A 20,267-nucleotide genomic window follows, 5' to 3' on the forward strand; every position below is an offset into this window, starting at 1 on the left:
AGTGCCATCAATTATTATGGAGTACTGCAGAACTGGTAGAGACCTGATGGATGTTGCAATGTCTCTGACAATTGTATTGCCCAACAAGTTCAAAAACTCATTTTGGGCCTGAGGACTGGCATAATCATGACAACGGGATAACCAAGTAGAGTGGGGTCATCCTTCCCTATGAATTTTAAAAGGTGGAATACATTCCCATCATTTGCCTCATGGCCTCGAAAGGCTCCACCCTGCCTAGCAAGGTACTGCACTGAACCCACAATCTTCTCAAGACAATGCCTTGCCTCTTTCTGTTTTTTTGCCCAGACACTTGACAGCTGTGCATCTATTGGCCTTGCCTCTTGGGCGTTAACTGTGACAGCATGATGGTGGGATTTACTACATTGATGACGATCAAAGCTAACTAGAGCATTCTTCCAGTTATTGAATCCCTTTGAGGAAAAAGCAGTGTCTGCTTTTTTTTCCAATGTGCACTTCTTGATGTTGTATGCTTTGACACACTGGAAACATAGAACTCTTTTCAAGGAGGGGCTATAGTGAAGCCGTGGATATTGCTTGTACCAGCTGTCTTGAAAACGCAGGACCTTATTTGACAATCTCTGTACTTCTATATACTTAGGGTCAGGTTGGTTTGGCTTGTTTTCAACAATGTCCATAACACTGACATCTTCTGTGCTACACTGATCTTCACTGGAACCATCACTGCCACTCTCACTGTCACTGCGACTGTCACTGTTGCTGTCTACATCCTTCCTAGCATGCAACCCTATTGCTCTGCCTGCCTCTCCTGTGTCTGTGCTCCTGCTCGCACCTGGTTGCAGTGCTTGATTCATCTGATAAAATAATAAATTGATGCATGCCATATAAAGAGAAAATATATGGCTATGCTAACTTTATTTGCTGAGTATTACTATACAGCATTAGCCTACTATCATATCACAATGTGCCTCAAACAATAATATATCTCAAAACTGAGTCTAACACTTTCACTGTTATAATCACTAAGTCATTACAGACCTCACCTGCGACCCTGTTGCTCCACCTGCCTCTGTACTGCTTTTACCAGGTTGCACTGCTTCGTTTGTCTGATAAATTGATGCATGCTGTTTAGAGAGAAAGTATGACTCTGCTAACTTCATTAGTAAATTATTTTTACATTTGCTATGAGAATCATTATCATCTGTGTTTATTACTTTAATAACATCTTCCTACTTACACTTTGACTTTTTGTAAAAAACGTCCTGATGTCCATCTTTCTTTTTTTGGCTGCCATTCTGCTTTAGTCACCTAAAGCCAAACTGAAGTGATTAGCTAACATTAGTTGGTTGACGATATCAAAACATGCTCACGCACACGCACACTCACACTCTCTCTCTCTCACAATGATTTAGCTGCGAAACAAGCTACAGGGTTCATACACTTTTTCAACATCAAAATTCCGTACTTTTTCCAGACTTCCAATTCTTTTTCCCAGACTTGTGTTTTAGTTAGTTTCTACTAGTTTTTTTTATAGTTATCCACATAGGCGGGCAGGCGCAGAGCATTATAGCTTTTTGATCCAGAGAAGAAGTTGCTCCTGGTTTTCTAAAAGTATTTGTCAGAATCTGGAGGTGCATGTCTAGCAAGAGACAATGCAGGTATGCAAAAGAGAAGTAAGATACAATCTAAGAAATGCCCAATATTTGAGAACTATGTTGCATTATTTACAAAGAGAATATAAAAAGTTGTATACTGCAAGTATACTTGTGCCAAAATAGGATAGTATAATGGTACCAATAGTATATTAAAACCAGACAACCCTGTTTGGGTTCAAAACCTTTTGTTCACTATAGTAAAAGGACAATACAAAACGAACAATATAAACTGCTGGAGTAAGTTAAGGAAGTCACTTTGGATAAAGGCATTAGCTAGATTATTAATAATATTAGTACTGTTTTTATTCTTTGATTTTCTTTATTATTACAGTATGTGTCACTACTACCACTTATATAATAATAATAATAATAATAATAATAATAATAATAATAATAATAATAATAATAATAATAATAATAATAATGAAATTGTGTGAATAAAAGTAGAATTACAAGTACAGTACCTATTTGTGTTGTGCTGCACACAGTATTCTGGCTATATCCTATTCGTTGAAGAACACAGTACAACCCCCCCCCCCCAAAAAAAAAAACGCATTAACAAAGCTTCAGTTTTGTGTTTCCTTATTAACAAAAAACACACACACACATCAATGTTACTTTGCCGTGGCGGTTGCATAGAGCTGTACAAGCCAACATCAGCAGCAGTTTTATAATTTGTTTTATTTTATTTTTTTAATCAGTATTTAATCGTATAATGAAGGCCATATAGCGAGGATGTAAATAGTATATCTACACTCGGCTGACGGTTTGGAGACTGTTGCTGCACTTGGGACTGTAAGTTACAAGCAAGCACCATACATTTAAAATACAATTACCGGTACATTTTATTAATCACATTAAATAAATGAAAAAAGCGACGTTAACATGCTACGTTTATACACACCATAGGGGCTACAGAAAACTTTTTTTTTTTTTTCAGTTATGACAATAACTTGTTTTGTATTCGTTATTGGGAAATAACGTTAATGGTTTAATAAAGGTAACAACAAGATAACAAAATGTGAATCTGGGTGAACAGAGTACAGTAGCTTGTAATTCTTTTGCCTTTCGTTTCACTGGAGCAGACAGGGTCATGTGACATATACCAGTGTGCTGACTGGATAGGATTGCTTGAGTTGTGATGACGTTGTCAGCGGTGATACACGAGGCAATCCTCGAGCGATTTGGTCGCAAGCAATATAGTTGCTACTACTATCAAATTGCCTAGACAGTTGTCGCTGCTGACCCTCTTTCAAAATCAATTATTATTAATAATAAAAAATAAAAATAAACGCGGAATTATTTTCATTCTCCCGTGATACTAGTAAAGTTCCAGACTTTTTCAAGACTTTCATAACGGAGACATGGTTTTTCAAGCATTTTCAAGCCCTGGAAATCAGTTTGGCATTTTTCCAGACTTCCAGACTAACGTACGAACCCTGAAGCTAGCTAGCTAGCCACCAAGGACGTGGGGTTAGCAGCTAGCGATGGGTCGCTAACGTAATAAACCTACCTACCTGCCCATTAGGTAGGTAGGTAGGTTTATTCACTCAAACTATGTTGCTGACGACCTGACAATACCTTAAGCCCAGGCACCTGGCTTTGTTTCATTCAATCAGTGGCTCACACTCATAATCAGACTGACCGGCAAGCGGCAACTTGAGCGTCTTTCCAGAGTCCAGCCTAAGCCAGCGGTTCTCAACCTTTTTTAACTCACGCCCCACTGAAATTTATTTTTACATCTGCCCCCCCTTTTTAATTTAACTTTTTAATATATATTTTTTATTCCTGGCTATATAATATAGTGCGTTTATTGAGCCTCCTGGATAGTCACACTGTCCATTCAATCAAATACACTGTTCGTGTTCGCGTTTTATACACACGATACAAAAAATATCAAGCAAGGAGTAAGTTAGTTACAAAGGAAGGTGGAGGATAGAAATAATGTGACAACGCATTAACCAACAAACACAAACTAAATATCGAATTAAACTGATTATATTTATTCTTTTTTTTTAAGTAAATGTGAAAATTGTGGCACAATATACACCGTTTGAGAGTGACTAGGTTTTTTTTTTTTATTTTAAACCCGGATAATTACCTTTCACTCCCGAGTCCTTGTGTACTTTCCCGCCTCAATGAAAACAACACAGACTCTGCTTGGTCCCTGACGTCAGCCGCGCACTGAGTCTGTGTTACAGTGATGCATTATGGAATTTGTAGTTTTCTTGTCTGCTGATTGCACCCCAAAACCCCACCAAACACCTACAAATCCCAGGGTGCCATTCTTTTTAAAGCTACCGGTATCTATTTTTCTCTCTTTAATAATTCGCTGCACTCAAAGGGCGAAATCGGGAGTATCGTTGGGCAAGTCACTGTTATTATTACTAGAACGTTATTATTCAAACGTTCACCGCGAGGGAGGAGCAACAAGGGGATCTTGAGAGAGTTAACCCTTTGTGAAGCGGATAAATGACTTGACAAAAGACGTTTCAGATTTATCAAAATTATTGGTAGGGACAATTCAACGGTCCCTTGACATTGGTAGGGACATCCCTAGCTAAATCTCCGCCGGTGCGACCACCAACATTAAGTATGGGATATTCCCTGCCCTAGAGGTAGGTAATACTGAGCTGTCTATATCAGAGCTGCCGAAGGCCCCTTCCTGTGATGACGCACTCGGTCCCGCCTACCGAGGGTATAAAACCGTCACTCACCGGAAGGTCTCCCTCTTTTTCCTTCTCAAGGTAGGACCTCTGTGTCTAGAACTGAGCGTGTTGATAGGAAGAGCCCTCGAGTCGATTCGGGTCTGTTGTTGTTCCTAGCATTCATGCTGAAAGCTGGCTTGCCGCTTTCCTGGAATCAACGACTCTTGAAAAAGACCGAGTTTTTTTCTTTCTGTCTTTCAGCAGCCCGCCTTGGTGGGCCGCTCTCTCTTTGCTGTCTGTTGTATGTGAGTGGCTGTCTGTGCAACCACCGCAAGTGGGTTGTCTTTTCCTATAGAGAGCTACACAAGTATCCTCCTCGGGGCTAGGCCTGCCGTATCCCCGCTGTCGAGTGACCCTTCCTCGGGGCTAGGCCTGCCGTATCCCTGTCCGAGCGGAGTCGCTGGCCGAACCTGACCACTGTGGTGTGTCGGTTCATGTGCGTTCGGTGTGCTCTCTCTCCTTTTCTTCCTTCTTATAAACTGTAATTTTTGCTTGACAAAAACTTCACCCACCGCGGCTTCGGCCTCTGTCCCCCCGGTACACGCTTCGCGCTGACCAGGTATGTGTGTTGACCACACGGTCTGGGTACGCACTTTGTGTAGCGTCCTCTCCGGTGCTGCGGTACCGCGGCGCACGCATAGCCTGATTCTCTTGGCACAGGCTGCGTATTATCCGACGCCAGCGTAGGAGCTTAACGCACACGGTAGTTGGTCACAGTACACAGCGTACGCAGAACAATATTCACAGCACATACAACACGCAGGCGTTCGTTGCTCCTTCCCAAAAGTTATGCACAGAGCGCAGAGTACGCAGCTATGCTGCCGCTGCGCAAGGCGTCTGGAACATTCGAGAACGAGCAGTGCTGTGCACGTTGCTCTCATTGCGTAGGCACTGCGCTGCTAGCGCATACCTCGTGGTGCCGCACGGTACAGTGCAGGCCTAGTCTGTTACGCGGCGGGGTTGTCGGCGGCCTTTGGTTCCCCCAATGACGCGCCCCTGGACTCCCTGCCTGACATCCCGAGTGCGCAGCATAACTGCTCCCTGTCTCCAGCCGCAAAGCGGGTAAAACGCTCCAAGCAGGCAAGGGACATTATGGACCTGAAGGCCCAGATGGCCCAGGTCCCGGAGCTATTGTCCAAACAGGCCACAGCATCGGCCCCTGCCCAGGCTCCGCTGCAGCCCCAAGCACCATATCCCCCCTCCCCGCAGGGTACGCAAGGAGGGTGGGAAGGTTCACCCCAACAGGCACAGGAGGACGCGCTGTGCATAGCCGCCTCCGGTGATGCAGCTTCATTCTCCACTGATATGCAGGTGGGGGACACCCTTACAGAGGAGGAACCCGGCTCTGAGCGTGTGTCGGAAGCCAATTCCACCCCGTTGCCTAGCTCGGTCTCGGCTCTTATGGAACGTGCTGCAGCATTCCTGCAAGTTCCCTGGACACCGGCGGCACAGCCGTGCCGCTCCGTGTTCCGGACGCAGGTGCTGGCTCCCCGTCCGCAGTGTTTCCCAGCCTTCCCAGACTTTGTGGAGGAAGTGCGCTCCTCCTGGGATAGACCAGCTTTGGCCCCTAGTATCTCCAAGCAGGCTACACCGCCCTCCTCCTTGGAAGGCGCGGATAAGCTTGGCCTGGCGGGGTTTCCACCAGTAGACTCCACTATCGCAGCCCTGGTGAGGGCCTCGCTGGTGGGGTGGCTCGCTAGAGACCCAATGTGTCCTAACCCTCAGTGCAGGGTGACAGAGACGCATCTAAAGCGAGCGTACGCAGCAGGGGCGCAAGCAACCCGCTTGGCTAACACAGCGAGTGTGCTGACTGCGTATCTGGATGGAGTGTTGCGCGAGGCCCCGCTCCTGGAGCCGGTGACTTCGGAGCCGCATCTCCTGTCGGATACACAGCTGCAGATCTCCGACCTGCAGGGGCAAGCCCTGGGCCAAAACCTGGCGGGCTTAGTTGTGGCGCATAGACAGCTGTGGCTGTCACAGGCCAGGGTCCCTGACGCAGATAAAGCTGTGCTGCTGGATGCGCCCACCCCGGGGCATACGTTTGGGCCAGCTGTGGAAGAGATTCTGCAGAAATCTCTTCGAGACCGAGAGGCTTCCCGTTAGGTGGCTGCGCTGCTCCCTCCCCACGCTCCGGCGTGGAATAGGTCGAGCCGTTGGTGGGCTCCCAAGACTCGAATTGTCACCAGAACGGTTCCAGTCCCCACACCCCCACGGGGTGACCTAAGCTCTCCCCAAACTACTCAGCCCCAGCCCCAGCAGGACCCCCGAAGGCTGGCGGCCTCAGATCCCCTTTTCGGCACAACAGCTGCAATACTAGCGCACTTGCACCACGGATACCTGGGTGCTCGCTACCGTGCAAACGGGCTATGCGCTTCAGTTTCACTCGGGACCTCCTCCCTTTCGGGGTGTTATAAACACCTCCCTAAGAGACCCCTTGCAAGCCTCGGTACTTCAAGAAGAAGTGGCCGCCTTGCTGCGCAAGCAGGTCATTTGTCGAGTAGACCCCGTCTCCCAGGATACTATTTTTTTTTCTTTTGTAGGTCTTCTAGTGTCAACCACCGTTTCTCTTAGATTTAAAGAATCAGTTTATTTCAGTTATTTTGCCTTTTAATGAGATTGGTTGTTTTGTTTTGTCCTGCTGGTATTTTGTACAGCAACAATATATATATATTCAGTGTTTGATCCTGTTAGCTAAACGACGTTGTAGTCAAAGTATTTTTTCCAACTCAAACTTATCACCTATAATAACTTATTTTCGAAATGTTTTTGGTTTCTTTTTAATCACTCGATCATTCATCCTTGACCATGACACACTTGAGTGATTATGACTGAAGCATATGCACTTAATCACCTAATTAGTGATTCAGTTGAATGGACACTGGATATGGAGTGATTTCAGCTGTTGAATTGCAAGCGTGAATAAAAGCAATAAAGAATCTCAGAAAAAAGCCACGTCTGTTAAGAGCAGCGCCTTTGTGCAATCGGCATGGACTAGGGCAGCATACTGTGGCTCGCCGTCTTGGGTTCTCACAGCCAGCAATTTCAAACCTGGTGAGACGGTATAACCAGACACACTCTGTCAATGACAGGCCACGAACTGGGAGAGTCACAATACCTGCCCAAAATCCACAGATCATTTTTGCAGCATCTTCGTGATGTCAATTTGTTAATCGGCACAATAAAAAGTCATTGCACCGGCACTAAAACAGTTGTTTTCATTCACATCTAGGGAATTTTATCCAAATAAGTGATGCGTTTGTTTTGATGCTCGGTATAGTATTCACTAGAAGCGTGCTTTGGTGAATTGCTTTAATGTGCGCTTATTATATCTCCCCTAATTCCTAAAATCTATTTGGGTTGTTTTGAAGAAATTTCTTTATATATATAATTGTGCACTATCAGTGAGAAGAGTTTGTATTTTTCTTTTGTTGTCTCATACAGTACTGCATGTGTCTGTGTAGTGTCTTCTGTGGTAGCATACTATCCTATGAACACTGCTATTTAGAAACTCATGCAGGTAAAACAGTGTCGTGCTGGCTTTGACACTTAGCAGTAATTGTGCCCGGGATCTTGTTGGTGTAAGTTAATTTTACTTATTTTCTTTAGTAGAGCACGTATTTGTGTTATAGTATTTTATGCCTTTAACTCTTGGTTTGTTTATTTTTCGTGTTTCACTAATATTTTGCATCATTTTGGTGTTTTATTTTTTGGTTTTAATTTGCATTTTTATTTAGGACTCCCTGGCGCTCTTGTGGCTACAGACACGGGGGACATTGCATAACTGTAGTACTGTTATCTCCTTGTGACCTTCCCATCTAGTGGACGTGAGTGGTATTGCAATTGCTTAGCTACAGAAATAATTGCACTTTGTCTTAATTCTGTTAAACTGTTTTAATAAAATCAATTTTTACCTGCTTCCATGGTTTTCATTTATTTGGAAGGATTTGAGTGGGGAACCTAACCTTATACTCCTGGGATTTAACTTTCTCCACTAAACTTAATTGTATAATTAATATTCTGGTACATTGGAGCTCCTGGTAAATCTAAGAGGTGGCGTAGTCGAACTTTATTGTCCAACGGTAATAAGTCGCCCCTGCCACGTTATACGTAGAGAAACAGCTTTACGTAGTTTTAGCCACCTCAGGAAGTGACTATATCCCCTTTCACACAAAAGTGCTGCTACTGAGCCATCTGAGATTTTTTATTTATTTATTTATTTAATACGAAATTGCGCAATATATGCTGGTATAATACCATCATAATCCTTTCACACAGCCAAAGGGAGTATGTGAGTACAACTTTTCCTTAACTTATTCCAGTCATTAATTACTAACTCGTTCTTGATCAGCAATTTTATTTATAAAAATTAAAGCATGTCGCACCAATTACAAAAATACCCAACACATCTGGTATACAGTTACGTGGGATGTTGACTTTCAATCCACGCCCACTATAGCACGTAAGTGCCGGCATAGCATTTCACACAGGAGTTGGTTCAGAGACGGCATAAAATATGACTGTTCTGTGACGGTATAGGCAATTCCCACAGACCAAAATACTGCATTGGTGCCGGTTCTGAGCCGTCATAACTCGTCTGTGTGAAAGGGTTATAATTCTACTATACATAGAGAAAACAGACATCAGTTTAGTAGTTTTAGCCACCCCAGGAAACTTTTTTGAGGTGGCTAAAACTACTTAAACATGTCTGATCGATTTTCTCCATGTTAACTGAAACCTCTGAAAAACCAATATGCAAATCTTAAATTGATTCTTCTCTCCTTGCACACTATCTTGTAAATCAAAAAACAATCGACAGCAACCATTTAAATAAAGGAATTGGCAAATCTGAAATTGATTTGTCTCTCCTTGTACACTGCAATGTCTGTAAATGAAAAAGCAATTTGGCAACAAACTTTACGTCCCTCTGTATAATGCATATACAACATCAGTCTTTATAGACAAACAGTCTGGAGTATATGTATGGTCCAATCCTGCCCCTATGAATTAATGGTGCAATACCTGCTACAGTCCGCAACCATGTCTATTCTTGAATCCGCCATTACATAACATTGTAGCTAAATATTAAAAGAGGTGTTAATAAATTACTTTTTTTCTTTGAGTATTTCTAGTGAGCAAAGAGTATGCAGAGATATTTTCTTTTTTTTAATTTTATACACACTGTTATATTTACATGTATGTATTTCAGCAGCATATCATAGGCAGCAAAGTATTTAAATACGTACCTTTTTTCTTGGAGTTATGCGAGTGTGATCAGTAACCACCTTACTTGTTGCCCGGTGATATTATTGTACTGCTTGAAATGGACTCTGGAATGGAATGACTGCTTCTGTTAAAGGGGCTGAGCTTTTTGAACATTTATAACATAATTGTCCACAATGTGACAGTGAGGAGCCTTGGCATTGCAGAGCTGTTACATCACCTCAGATTATCTCATTGCACCTCAGATTATCTCATTGCCTTTCCAAAGTGTTCTTAACCTCACCAACCAGGTTTTTATGCTTTCTCTTGGACCACAGAACTACATTTTTAAATAAAACAATACAATATATCTGGCATATCAAGTGAATTTGAGATGTCTTTATTTTATCTTGGGTCCAGTCCAGCTACATGTGAAATATATTTCTGACAATTTATGGTATTTTCCTGTGTTTTACTTTCAGGTTCCACTTGGTACATTGAACAGGTTTTGTATTTTCTAATATGTATCTGTTCCTATACTATAGAGTGGTATTACAGTAAGAAAGCATTGTAACTTTAAGAGTTGTGGACCATTTGTTTCTGAAATGTAATACATTGAAATTACATAGGGGTTGAATTGTATGTAAATTAAGATTATTACATTTTATGTTGTATTACTGAGTTCAGTTTTGATTAGCACGCAACTGCTAACTCATTCAAGGAGCCACTGTGTTGTCACATACACATGAACCTCAATTAAGGTGATTCATCTGAGGCTATTGCTTGGCTGTAAAAGCACATTTCTATTTGCTGTTTAGCAAAAGCTAATTACATTCACATACACTCCCATACTTTCCTGTTGCAGAAAACATTGACCTTATATGAAATAAGATAGTTGTTTAATGATTCACCTACTCTGGTATGTAACTATGAAATATAGGTATAATAAAATGCACGAGTTGCATGAGTTCATCAGTATGGTGATTTTTTTTTTTTTTTAAATACATTCACACTTTACAGGTCCTAATCTTAAAATTTTTACATGTGTCTTATTTTTGAAGATTGTTTTTTTTTTAAAAAAGCATGTTTTGGTAAATTTAATTAGTTTACATATTTATGAAGCCTTTCCCACTGTTTAAGTTTATTTCTGAAGTTGCCATGTTACAAAACCTTTCGAGAAAGTTTAAAGACACACTTAAAAATGTGCTTGAGGGTTACAGTGTAACAAAATAGGGTCATAGTACAACCGAGGAGCTAGTGTTTTTACTTAAAAACCAGGTAAAACTAGTTTTTAAAAAAAATCGTAACTGTAAATTTGCATGTAGTCACCCAAGAGAATTGGGCCCTACATGTTGTATGTATGTGTTGCATGTAGTCACCTATGTATGTCTTGCTTAAATTCATGTTAAAAAATAACAGTTTCATTTCACAAACTTGCTTGAGTGATTTATCAGTCACCAAAAACCTGAAAGAGAATTCCAGCCTTCTACATAGTTATGGTGTATATTATTATTTACTATAATACATTGTGACATAACATACAGAAATGGTAGAACTAGCATTGTTTATATTAAACAAGTGAAGAAATATTGAGAATCTATGTATTATTAAGAAAATTCACTTGGCTTTTTTTGGAGGATGGAGTTGGGTGATTTTCTCGTCACTCAAGAGCCTTTGCTTACGAACGGCCATCAGTCTAACCTGCCTAACATCCCAAGGTGAGAATGTGGCTGAGGTAATAGCTTACTAAATGTATGTCGTCTATTTTTAAGAGTATTGCTCTTCCACAAATTTCTCCCTGTCTTCTGTGGATACAACTTTAAATATGCAGGCCATTGTTTGCTTTGGTATGACGATGCGTTGTTGTGTTCATGTACCAGTGGGAGCATTTGTATTTAAAAATTGAGGTTAGCAGTTTTATCATCAAAATTCTTGTACATGGACAATCTTATATACAGGTGTTGCACCACCACAGAGTATAACAAGACTGTAAAACACCAAAGGTTATAGAAAAAATATAATTCAATAACACATTTTAAAATAATAAACAATTTGTTTAAATGTTTTCACATGTGTACCTCAGAAGATAGTATTGATCTACATGATGTTTGGCATTAGACTTTTCATTAGTCCATTTAGATACAAAGCATTTTGATAACATTTTATGAATTCTGTATTACAGTCTAAAAATGCCCCATGCGAAACACAGCATTTGTTTTACCCACAGTATTCTAAAAGGTCGATAAAATGGATCTCTTAGAGGGTGTGTTAGGCCCTCCTCCAAGTCCACACACTTGGCATGTTTACTTATTGTAATATTTTTTATAACATTGTTAAATGGCACGCAAGGTACACACAAAGAGTAGATTAACAGCCAAGGCACATCATCAACATCTAACAATGTTGACTCGTCTCCTTCCCAATAGCTTGGATAGGCTGTGGATTTCATGTTTCACTGGTGTTTAAAGTATTCAAATATTGTCTACAGAACTGTGCCCCATGAATGGAGGCAAGAAAGCAATATTTCTCATACAGATCTAGACCAGAAAGACAATTGATCCAAACTATGATCTGTGAATCTAAATATCACCATTGTTTAAATCATTCAAATTAATTCAAATGACAGGATTGGAAATATTTTATGATGTAAACAGTGGGGGTATTTAAACCTGCCGCTGTTCAGATCAATTGATGGACCTGGGTAAACAAGGGAGTTTATAAACATTATTTTACTAATTTTTTACCCAACATGAGGATTTAAAGAAGTCAGGTCTGGCAATGTACGCAAGTGACAATGATGAAAATAGCAAACCAATTTGATTAGAAATCTAATTGCTGAATGATACAGGGAGATTTTTGTAGTAGAAAACTATATGGTCTTGATTGTCAAAAATGTGCCTGGTTTTTGTAAACACCATTGATTTGTTTTTGGTTTTTCCAGACTCTAAAACCTCCATCAAGTTTTGCTAAATTCTATTAGAAGGTTCCTGCAAATTTGTTTTGACCAGGCTACGCTAAGGACCTATAAGTTACAAAATAGTGAAATCTGAATATAAATGTAATTTATTTTCAATATTAATACCCTTATTCTTTTTTTTAACTATTCTGAACAAGACTAATTTTTTTTTAGGTAATTGTGTTTGAATCCTGCACTAAATCCATTTTCTTCTATACTTAGGGTTTGGTTTGTAAGATAATTAATTAATACGTATTAAACCATCCAGCATCCTGTTGGGGAAATATAAGTATCATACGTTTCTTATTATATGTTACAAATATAGTTTTGTTCCATATGGGTTAAGGGACCTATGCAGTTACACATCCTTTCAAACACACACACACACACACACACACACACACACACACCTATGCAGTTACATATCCTTTCAAACACACACACATGTAGTGAACAAAAAAATGGAAACAACTGGGTAAATGAGGGACATATACATCAGTGTGAACTATACATCAGCTGCAGAGTCACTTACAAGTGCATCTCACCCAAAAGACAGAGCACAAGGAGGTTAAGTGACTTGCTCAGTGTGGCACAATGAGTCAGTGGCTGAGGTGGGATTTGAACCAAGGCCTTCCTGGTTACAAGCCTGTTTCTTTAACCACAGGACCACACAGCTTCCTAGGAGATGTTCCACACAGGTGTGATTCATGCATTAATTAAGCAAATAACATCCCAGCATGCTTAGGGTCATGTATAAAAATGCTGGACAGGCCTGGCTGCCTATAATTATGGCTAGCATGGCTGCAAGAGGGGACCTCAGTGACTTTAAAAGAGGGGTGACTGTTGGGGCGCGTTTGGCAGGAGCTTCAGTGACCAAGACAGCTCAACTTGCTGATGTTTCACGAGCAACGGTGTCTGAGGTGATGTCGGCATGGAACTCCGAGGGAAAGACATCATCAGCAAAGGGCAACAGTGGGCGGAAGCACATACTCCAGGATTGTGATATCCGTGAATTAATTCGAAGTGCAAGGCAAAACAGGCGAGCAACTGCAGATCAATTGACTGCAAATTTCAACCTGGGGCACAAGCAGCCAGTTTCATCAAAAACGGTCCGCCGAGAACGCCACAGAGCGGGATACCATAGTGGTCCAACAGCCTATTAAGTGACTTTACATTGGTGTTTCCATTTTTTTGTCCACTACCTGTATATATATATATATATATCACTACTAATTAAATGGGGTTAGGGTTTTTTTGTTTGTTTTTCCTCTGTTGAGTGTTAACGGACCATTTCTCGTTCTAGAATTTTGTGTTCTTTATATATATATATATATATATATATATATATATATATATATATATATATATATATATTTGCAAGCCGGCTTTAGACAGTGTAGTTTATTTTTATAGAAAGTTTGTAAATCCACTTGGCAATGTTTAGGACAGTAGTTTTTTTTTTTAAATCACTGGTACTCTCAAAGCAGAGAAATATAAAGTTTAACCCTCTCATATAATGTGGAATTCATTATTACTGTAGTTCATTTTCAAGGCTATGGTTCTAAGAAACAGAAGGCACCATATCAGTATTTATCACATAAGCAATAAAGTGGCATTAAAGGTTGTGAAATCAATATGTAATGAAGGGAATGTCCCACTGATGCAACAAAGTACAATAAAGAAAGTGAATCACTTAATAAAGTACAGTTAGTTATGTAGGTATTTGGTCATCCTGAAGTTTTCTGAATACATGACTGCTAACACAAATCAAAAACAATGTGTTACACAAGCCACAGTTTTTTTAAGTTCTAGTTTATCAATGTTCTACTTTCCTTTTTAAAGCTTAAGATATATTTTCAAACACATCTGGGTCGATTTTAACATAACGAGGTAAAGCCCTGGACTGCGCCCTCCCCTTCACGTTGTGATTTTAAAGAACATTTGAGCTGACCAATGAAGAAAAAGTGGGTGCCATAAGCTGCTAGCAAATCAGGAGCAACTGACATTCCCTTTAAGAAAGCTATAGACCTAGTGATTGCCTGGTTCTGGTTCTTCAACAAGGATAATCGTATTTTGTCATATACTTGTACTTGCTAGAACCGAAGTCATTATATTTCATCTTGCTCTTAATTGTATTAATACTTGTACAGTGATTCCTGAAGTGTATTTTTGTTTACGACTGTAAGTCGCCCTGGATAAGGGCATCTGCTAAGAAAGAAAGAAATAAATAAATAATAATAACAATATGTTTTGGCTGCCTTTAAACTTGAAGATGAGTGTGTGTTTTTTAAGCAGTGCTAATTTAGCAATACTGAAAGAAATGTAATACCGGTATGCTTCAACAGTGCCCTCTAGGGCATTTTTAAGATGTAATTATTGTGTTCTCAATGGCTTGTTTTGTTCCAGTACTGAAATTCAGCCACCTGCACTTTATTCTACTGCACACTGGGTGGATAAGCCACAGCAACAGTTGATGGAACCCAGGCTAAGCGACTTTATGTCTACCCAGTATCTTAGGCAGACATAATTATAATTATTTTGCCTGTTTAATATAGTTTTATGGGCAGTGAAGATACTGGTTGATTCATAACAATGGACTGGTAATAGTTCACCAAACTTGGAGTTGTGAACTAAAATGGTTTAACCAGTTATTTTTAAATATGTACACTACAGACTTGAATGATTGTTGTTTTTACACCACAGGGTTATAGCTACAGTTTATAACTTGTATTAGTTAACTACAGCGCCACGTTATTAATTTAAAATGAAGAAAGAATCTTGACCACTTTTATGAAATCTTGTATTTATTTTTATTTCTTTCAATAAGTGGAGCTGCTTCTTGAATAATACAAGTTCAGCCGCTTGTTTATCTTTTTTATATATACTGTAGTCAGAGAGGAGACAACGTTGCCTTGGCCCTAACATTTGACAGGGTTTCATTTCAGGGAAACTATTGCTTTATTATTCTTTGTTAAAAGACGCAACACAGTTATAAATGCATATAAAAATTCAACAACAAGATAAAGTGATGTTGGAAATCCCAGCAATGACCAGCAGTGGTCTGCACTGGTAAAAGCTGGTAGTTTGTTGGTTTAAGAGACTTTTAATGTTGGTGGAAGAGCTGTTTAGCCAATTCAAGAACACAACGGGCAACAGTGTCTTTACTGTAAATGTCCATCAATTTATTTCTCCTGGGCATTACCAGCTCACCAGCATTTCTAAAATTTACAGCAGGGACAGTGCAAGAATTTTCAGTTTCAGAAATGTAAACTGTGTATAGGATTTTGTACAAGTGTAGCAAGTGCACATAGAAGGTTAAAGTTCTGCACTGTTAGAATCCGAATCAGGAAATTAGCTTTTTATATTGTCAGGATACATCATGTTTTTGTTCATAATAAAATACTAAAAGAAATGTAATAAATTCAAGGACAAACATTTAAACTTAGTCTATTTTCAAGGTCTTCAAACATTAAGCTTATTTTAGTATTTTTAAATTCAGCACTATTGTGTTTAACAATTATGGATGTTTTTGTGCTTCCCATATGAAGAAAAATAAGTGATACTGTAGGTATTTGATACTATACTAACAACCCAATGTAGCCAACATTGATGGGTCATTTTAAAATAAAGTAGAAATTAATTAAAGAAAAAAAAAAGAATTTGCCAACACTATGCATCTCTGCCCTGGTGGAAATCCCATTAATGACCAGTACACTAACAGGTGTATACTGATCAGAAGTGCAGGAGATTTGGTCCTAGTTGAGCAGCTGATAAAGCTGGTCTGACAAAATATCCCTTTAAGTCCATGTAAGTTCAAAATACAAATGTTTGTTGTCTAATCTGTTTGCTGTAAACCTTGTCTGGTAATATATATATATATATATATATATATATATATATATATATATATATATATATATATATATATATATATATATATGTGCTTGCTGTTGTGTGCCCAGTAAGAGGCCAGTAAATACTAGTTCTAATTCCCAACTCTTAGCTGGTCACCAGTTAACCTGCAGTCATGTTGCTCATGTAAAAATTCTGGTAAAGTACAAAAGACTCCCTAATTTTCTCTGTTGGTTTGCTGTGTAACATAGATTTGGAGGCTGAATAGTAAATACCAAGCAGTCATATAAATACTGAAGCTATAGCTTGAAACCTAAGTGTGACCTCGGTAGAATGGCAGCTCTGGTTATGGCCCTGCCTGCAGTTGCTGCAATTTTCAACAGGGTAGTGTCCAGCTACTAAAAATAAGCTGAACACTGTGTTTCTGAACACTCTCAGTACTTGGCTGGTTCACGTTTATAAGAAATGACAGCAGCAGCACTTCCTGGCTTATATTCCACTAGGTTCCTGTTGACATCCTGGTAAATTCTGGTTCCTCCACCACTTACAATTTAGCATCCCTAATTATCTGCATTGTTATGTTTGCTGTTTATCCAGTAAAGTGCCCTTTATTAATTTAGTTTAAATATTAACTCCATTACATGTATTAACTGTATGTAAATAACAAAGGAGCTGCTTAAATGAGGGATCCACACAGACAACATCTTAAAAAACGACAACGTTTAACAGGAATACAGTTTATTTATTTACTGTATTTCGTTTATTGGGAGTTCATCTTCAAATAGATCAAAATCTCAAATCGGGGCACTTAAGTTAACTAATACTGGGTGCTTCAAATTTTCACTGAGTCCTCCAGAGAGCTAACAGTAAACACTCACACGCACAAAACGGTACTTTAAAATGTGTTCCAAATTATATGTGATAATACTCGCTGGCTATAAAATACATTTGTGACACAACATTGCCTCGGTGCATCTGAACAAACTATCCAAATGTAAACTTCCGGTCTTGTGATGCTGAAGAAGGAAACTTGATTTAGCAACAAAGTAACCTGCGATTTGACTGCACAGCGGTGAGGTTGGGCATTTGAAAATGAGTGGATTTGAATGAATACTACGTCGTACATCCGAACAAACAGAAAAAGCGTGTCAAACGTAATTTTAATTATAGAGAACTAATAAGTAATGCGCTAATTGAGACGTAGACCAGAACTACATGTGTCATGCATTGCCATGGCTCTTGAGCTATTAATATTAGGCTATTGCACAAATCGTGGATTCTTAATAGGAGATTAAAATTAGACTAAAACCCTTCCTCTTTCGTGTTTGTTATTTTAAAGGCAACTCTCATGATCACGTCTCACAGTCACAAGCGCCAGTGTTTATTTCGTCTTGTGTGTAAACGTAGTATAACAGTAGCACAGTCGTAGATTTAACTCCGCTGCATGATAACTGCAGGGAAGCTGACGAGAAATATATAAGTCCGGGAAACCGCCTCGCTATCTTTTTTTCTTATCAAAGACGCCGACGAGAGCAAGAGATGGCATCTGTGAATCTTGGACTGAATTTATCCCGAAGGAATGGTGCATCTAGGAACGCAGCTGTGGAAAGAAAAAACCTAATCACTGTCTGCAGGTATGTAACCATATTTTAATTTTGGTACTGTAACTGTAGCTTTGTGAAGACTGTTCATACGTACCTACAATGTATATGTAATACTGATATTCCAACAGCGGTGACATGCATTCTCAGCACCTCATACAGTAATTATACGGTTCCAGTCCCATAACAAACTATTTGGTACCGCATACGTTTGTTGTCCGAAAGAAAATGCGAGACTGCAGCAAAAAGTATGCATGGTTATTATCGAGACACATTGTTAAAAGTGTCTACGGAAATTTGATGCAAAAATGTAAACAGAACAAAGACAATTGAGTTTTCTGTCGCTTACTTCATAAACGAGGCAGCGTACGCATATGGCTAAAAACACGTTATTGCATTCTTAGTAGATGTTAAGCATTTACACATATATATTTTAAATTGTTTGAAAACTAACATACGATTTTTTCAACTATTACAACATATCTATCCTCAATTTGTGATCTCTGTTGGTGAATATAAAATGACATGGAATTTATGTCATCGACAGTTCAGTGAATGGTGATGCTGCGTGGGCATGTCATTTTCTGCTTTCTCAATAAGAATATTTGATAATGGATAGAGTAGAATAACATAGTGATTTTCTACCAAGGTATTCATTATATGTGTATTATTAAATTTGCATAGCATAATTGTGCACTGTATAAGTGACTTTTGAAGTTGTTTGTATCTATGTTGCAGTATAGTGTTATATGAAAGACTCGCTGTAACATGTTTGTGAACTATATTTTTAACCAATTCCATGTAAAACAATTTAGAAAGTGCATTGGAAGGAGCAGATGCTATCCACTCCCGTGTCTCTAGTTAAGAGTGAAGTTTAATATAAGCATTCTTAAGAATGATACAGCCAACGTTTTAGCAACCCGTGCTACGATTTATAGTGGGAAATAAATCTCTACTACTTATAAAAACAAACAAACAACCAAAAAAAACCTTTCATGGGATGGAAGTAAGATCCCCATACCATAGCGGTCTGAGCAATTATAGGCTTTATGAGTTCAATTAAGCTCACAAGACCATTTCTATCTAATAAAGCTCCCAGTAAAACCTGGAATGGCTCAGAATGCTATGCATTGGTCTTATTCCAGTTACCTTTTATGTTACACACGGATATTTTCAGCTCAAGTGGACCAAATTATTCAGATATGTTCCTGCAGCAAATGGTTTGCTTGTTGCAAACCAGAACAGTTGGTTTTCATTTTCAAAGACTCCAGAGGGCTTTAGAAGAGTCTTAGCTTATAGAATTTGGTTTGGAAGGGAGTGTACTGGTACAGTTGCCTGGGGATGGTTTCTTAGGTGACTGAGTGCATGTCAAGTGGCAAATTTATTTACTGTTGTAACTAAATTATTGCTTGCTATTGCCTGATTTGAGGCTGTATTGCATCTATTATTCCAAAGCGTTTTAAAATGGTATAATAAAAGCAAGTTTGGCATCATGTTTGGCTTTACTTGTTAAATCTGACCTTGGGCAGTGTGTAAGTAGAATGACTTCAGGTTATGTCTAATTTGATATGTATTGCTTTATATATATATATATATATATATATATATATATATATATATATATATATATATATATATATATATTACACACACCAAAAAGTCAATCAATGTCTTTGGTGCTGCTTTGTTTAAAATGGTCATCTTTTTTCTGTTATAGCACAGATTCTGATTTGTATTTAACAAAGCCAATAACTTGCTTTTTCATCCTTTTAAAAGTTAATAATTTATTTTTAAATGCTGCTTTATATTTCCAAAAATAAAGGTGATATATAATGTGAGCGCGTTGTATCCTAGAGTAATACACATTTCAAAGAACGTTAAAAGAAATGCATTAGTTTAACCCAAGAATATAGTAATGTTTGTAGAGGTTAAATTTTGGCTTATATTATCGTAAAGGAGTCATTTGTGAATAATTCGTCCTCCTAGGGCTAACAGTAAAGTAAAAGTTGATACATTTTTTTTTTTAAATCCTAAACAGGTTTGCAGACAGAATCACAAATGGAGTTGTATTCAGGATATAGCACTCAGTCCACCACAAGTGTATCCATGATTATATTGCACTCCCAGAGACAGACTGTTAAATGTCAATGTATATTTAATGTATGGATCACCTGCATCAGTGGGTGGGATACAGACTACCCCCCAATATCATTGAGGAAGTGACTTTTGAAATGAGCAGTGGTTTATAGAATCTGCTGACTACAAAGAGCCTTTAAGTTGCCATTCCTGGATGTATGTTATTTGTTTTTTGTGTAGT

General features: G+C 38.9%; 2 protein-coding genes across 2 annotated transcripts in view; one reads left to right on the forward strand and one right to left on the reverse strand.

Annotated features, from left to right (window-relative positions):
• The window catches only part of LOC117394709 (ATP-dependent translocase ABCB1-like), a 43,437-nt gene extending 33,752 nt beyond the window's left edge, over positions 1-9,685 (reverse strand). Inside the window, exon 1 of the mRNA XM_033993193.3 lies at positions 9,586-9,685. The gene's annotated coding sequence lies outside the window, so the exon portion shown is untranslated. The remainder of the gene's footprint in view (positions 1-9,585) is intronic.
• Positions 9,686-17,286: 7,601 nt separating this feature from the next.
• LOC117435567 (RUN domain-containing protein 3B-like) overlaps positions 17,287-20,267 on the forward strand; it is a 37,320-nt gene continuing 34,339 nt past the window's right edge. The window contains exon 1 of the mRNA XM_059012576.1: positions 17,287-17,983. Within this exon, the coding sequence (XP_058868559.1) occupies positions 17,889-17,983 (95 nt within the window). The 5' untranslated portion in view covers positions 17,287-17,888. The remainder of the gene's footprint in view (positions 17,984-20,267) is intronic.

The sequence above is a fragment of the Acipenser ruthenus genome, chromosome 3 (assembly GCF_902713425.1).
Source record: "Acipenser ruthenus chromosome 3, fAciRut3.2 maternal haplotype, whole genome shotgun sequence".
NCBI classification, from domain to species: Eukaryota; Metazoa; Chordata; class Actinopteri; order Acipenseriformes; family Acipenseridae; genus Acipenser; species Acipenser ruthenus.